The following is a 2,164-nucleotide window of genomic DNA, read 5'->3' as shown; positions in this document are numbered from 1 at the left end:
GCGAGTCAAAGTTATGACGGAATCTGTGGCATTCTGGCAATGTGTCATTCTCAGAGATCAGCTGATTGTCCTATTTATTTTTTAGATACATTTTTCATTTACGTTACCATATAGACAACCAGGACACCCCCGTTCCAAAGTACTTTGCACCATCCCATGTGTAAGGTTTTAGTTTGGAAACATAGGGGAATAGTCGGTCGCCTGGATAACAAGCAGAACCGGAACTCCATAGACGCATAAGCCTTAATATAAATACACCCCAGTGGGATCCCAATAGAAGACAGCACCAGGCTTGTTGTTAGCTTAGAAGCACCGTATACATAGGCACGGCCACTGACCGGTAGATTATACTAATCCTCTTTCTCAATAGTTTATACACATACCATGGCGGAGTACACGAGCAACGAACCTGCAGATGCCGCAGGCTTGATCATAGGAGAAGGCGTACACAATGAAAGACAGCCACTGATTGGCACGCATAGAAACAACGATAGGTCATATGCACAACATTGCCATGCACAGTACCTGATGACCCAGCAAGAGGTGTGTAAGAAATGATACTCTTGTTTTTTTAGGGTTATATATATATATATACGTGTGTGTGTATGCGTACATACAAACATAAGAACATACAGACACACACACATATATATATATATACATATACATATACTATTTTATATATATATATATGTATTTAGTATGTATGTATGTATGTGTGTGTGTGGGAGTGTGTATATACATATATACATTTATATATATATATATATATATATATATATATATATATATATATATATATATATATATATATATATATACATTTATATATATATATATATATATATACGTATGTATTTATGTATGTATGTATGTATGTATGTATGTACGTGTATATGTGTGTATGTATGTACGCATGTATGTGTGTGTATGTATGCATGTATGTATGTTTGGATATGTATATTTATGTGTCTGTGTATGTATGTTTGTTTGTATGTATGATTGTATGTATGTATGTCTATATGCATGTATGTATATATATATGAATATATGTGTACATATATATATATATATGTATGTGTGTGTGTTTATACATATACATATACATACATACATACATACATATATACACGCACACACCCAAATATATATATATATATATGTGTGTGTGTGTGTGTGTGTGTGTGTGTTTGTGTATGTACATGTATTAATGTATGTATTTGTGTGACTATGTACTATATATATATATATAAAAAACCCTATATATATATATATATGTGTGTGTGTGTTTGTGTGTTTTTTTTGTATTCATTTTCCTATATATGTATGCATGTTTATACAGAAGTGTATATATATACATATATTTATATATATATATATATACCCATAGAAACACACACACGCACACACACATATATATATATATATATCTATATATCTATATGTTTGTGCCTAATACAAATATATGTGCACATTTATTGACATATATACATCCGTACATATATATATATATACATATATATGTATATATATATATATATATATATTGTGTTCTCGTTCAGTTCTGTATATATATTATGGATGTTAGCGTTCAATTCTGTACATGCTACATATGTTAATATACCTAGGTTTACACCTTGTACGCTCGCCGCTATAGTATTATTGTATGAATCGTTAATGTTTGTACCATCTTGATAGTGTCGTAGTAGATTGACCCTGAGTTCTCGTACCACTGTAGTATGGAGATGAAAGGTCAGCGTTTGTATCGTATCAACAAGATTCGTAATACGCTACGTTTCTATATGCAAGCCATACATTCACCCTTTGTAACCACATTACTATCGCATCATGAATGAATCGTCAACTGGTTTAACGTATTTTCAGGGTCGTCGGCGGCGTCTGCTAGTGATGATCATTGGTACGTTAACGTTTTTGGGAGGCTTTGTTTTGGCTGAGGTAATGCTCTCATGGAATTCACACGGCGGAGGCGATGGTGACGCTGACGAATCCAGTGGTATACTGTGGCCTGTAGGCACGACAAAGGTGTGAGATTTGTGATATACAAATGTATGTGTGTATATACATGTGAATTTATATACATATACATATATTTGCCATATATATATATATATATATACAAATATATATATATATATATATATAT

At 32.2% G+C, this 2,164-nt stretch overlaps 1 protein-coding gene across 1 annotated transcript in view; it reads left to right on the top strand.

The window, feature by feature from the left end:
- Window positions 1-384: 384 nt before the first annotated feature.
- SARC_05071 (hypothetical protein) overlaps window positions 385-2,164 on the top strand; it is a gene marked incomplete at both ends in the record, with an annotated part of 12,173 nt that continues 10,393 nt past the window's right edge. The window contains 2 exons of the mRNA XM_014301077.1: window positions 385-543; window positions 1,885-2,043. Coding sequence (XP_014156552.1) covers window positions 385-543; window positions 1,885-2,043 — 318 coding nt within the window. The remainder of the gene's footprint in view (window positions 544-1,884; window positions 2,044-2,164) is intronic.

The sequence above is a fragment of the Sphaeroforma arctica genome (assembly GCF_001186125.1).
Source record: "Sphaeroforma arctica JP610 unplaced genomic scaffold supercont1.310, whole genome shotgun sequence".
Taxonomy (NCBI): Eukaryota; class Ichthyosporea; order Ichthyophonida; genus Sphaeroforma; species Sphaeroforma arctica.
The sequence above is the reverse complement of the archived record's forward strand: the minus strand, read 5'-3'. Positions and strand labels throughout refer to the sequence as shown.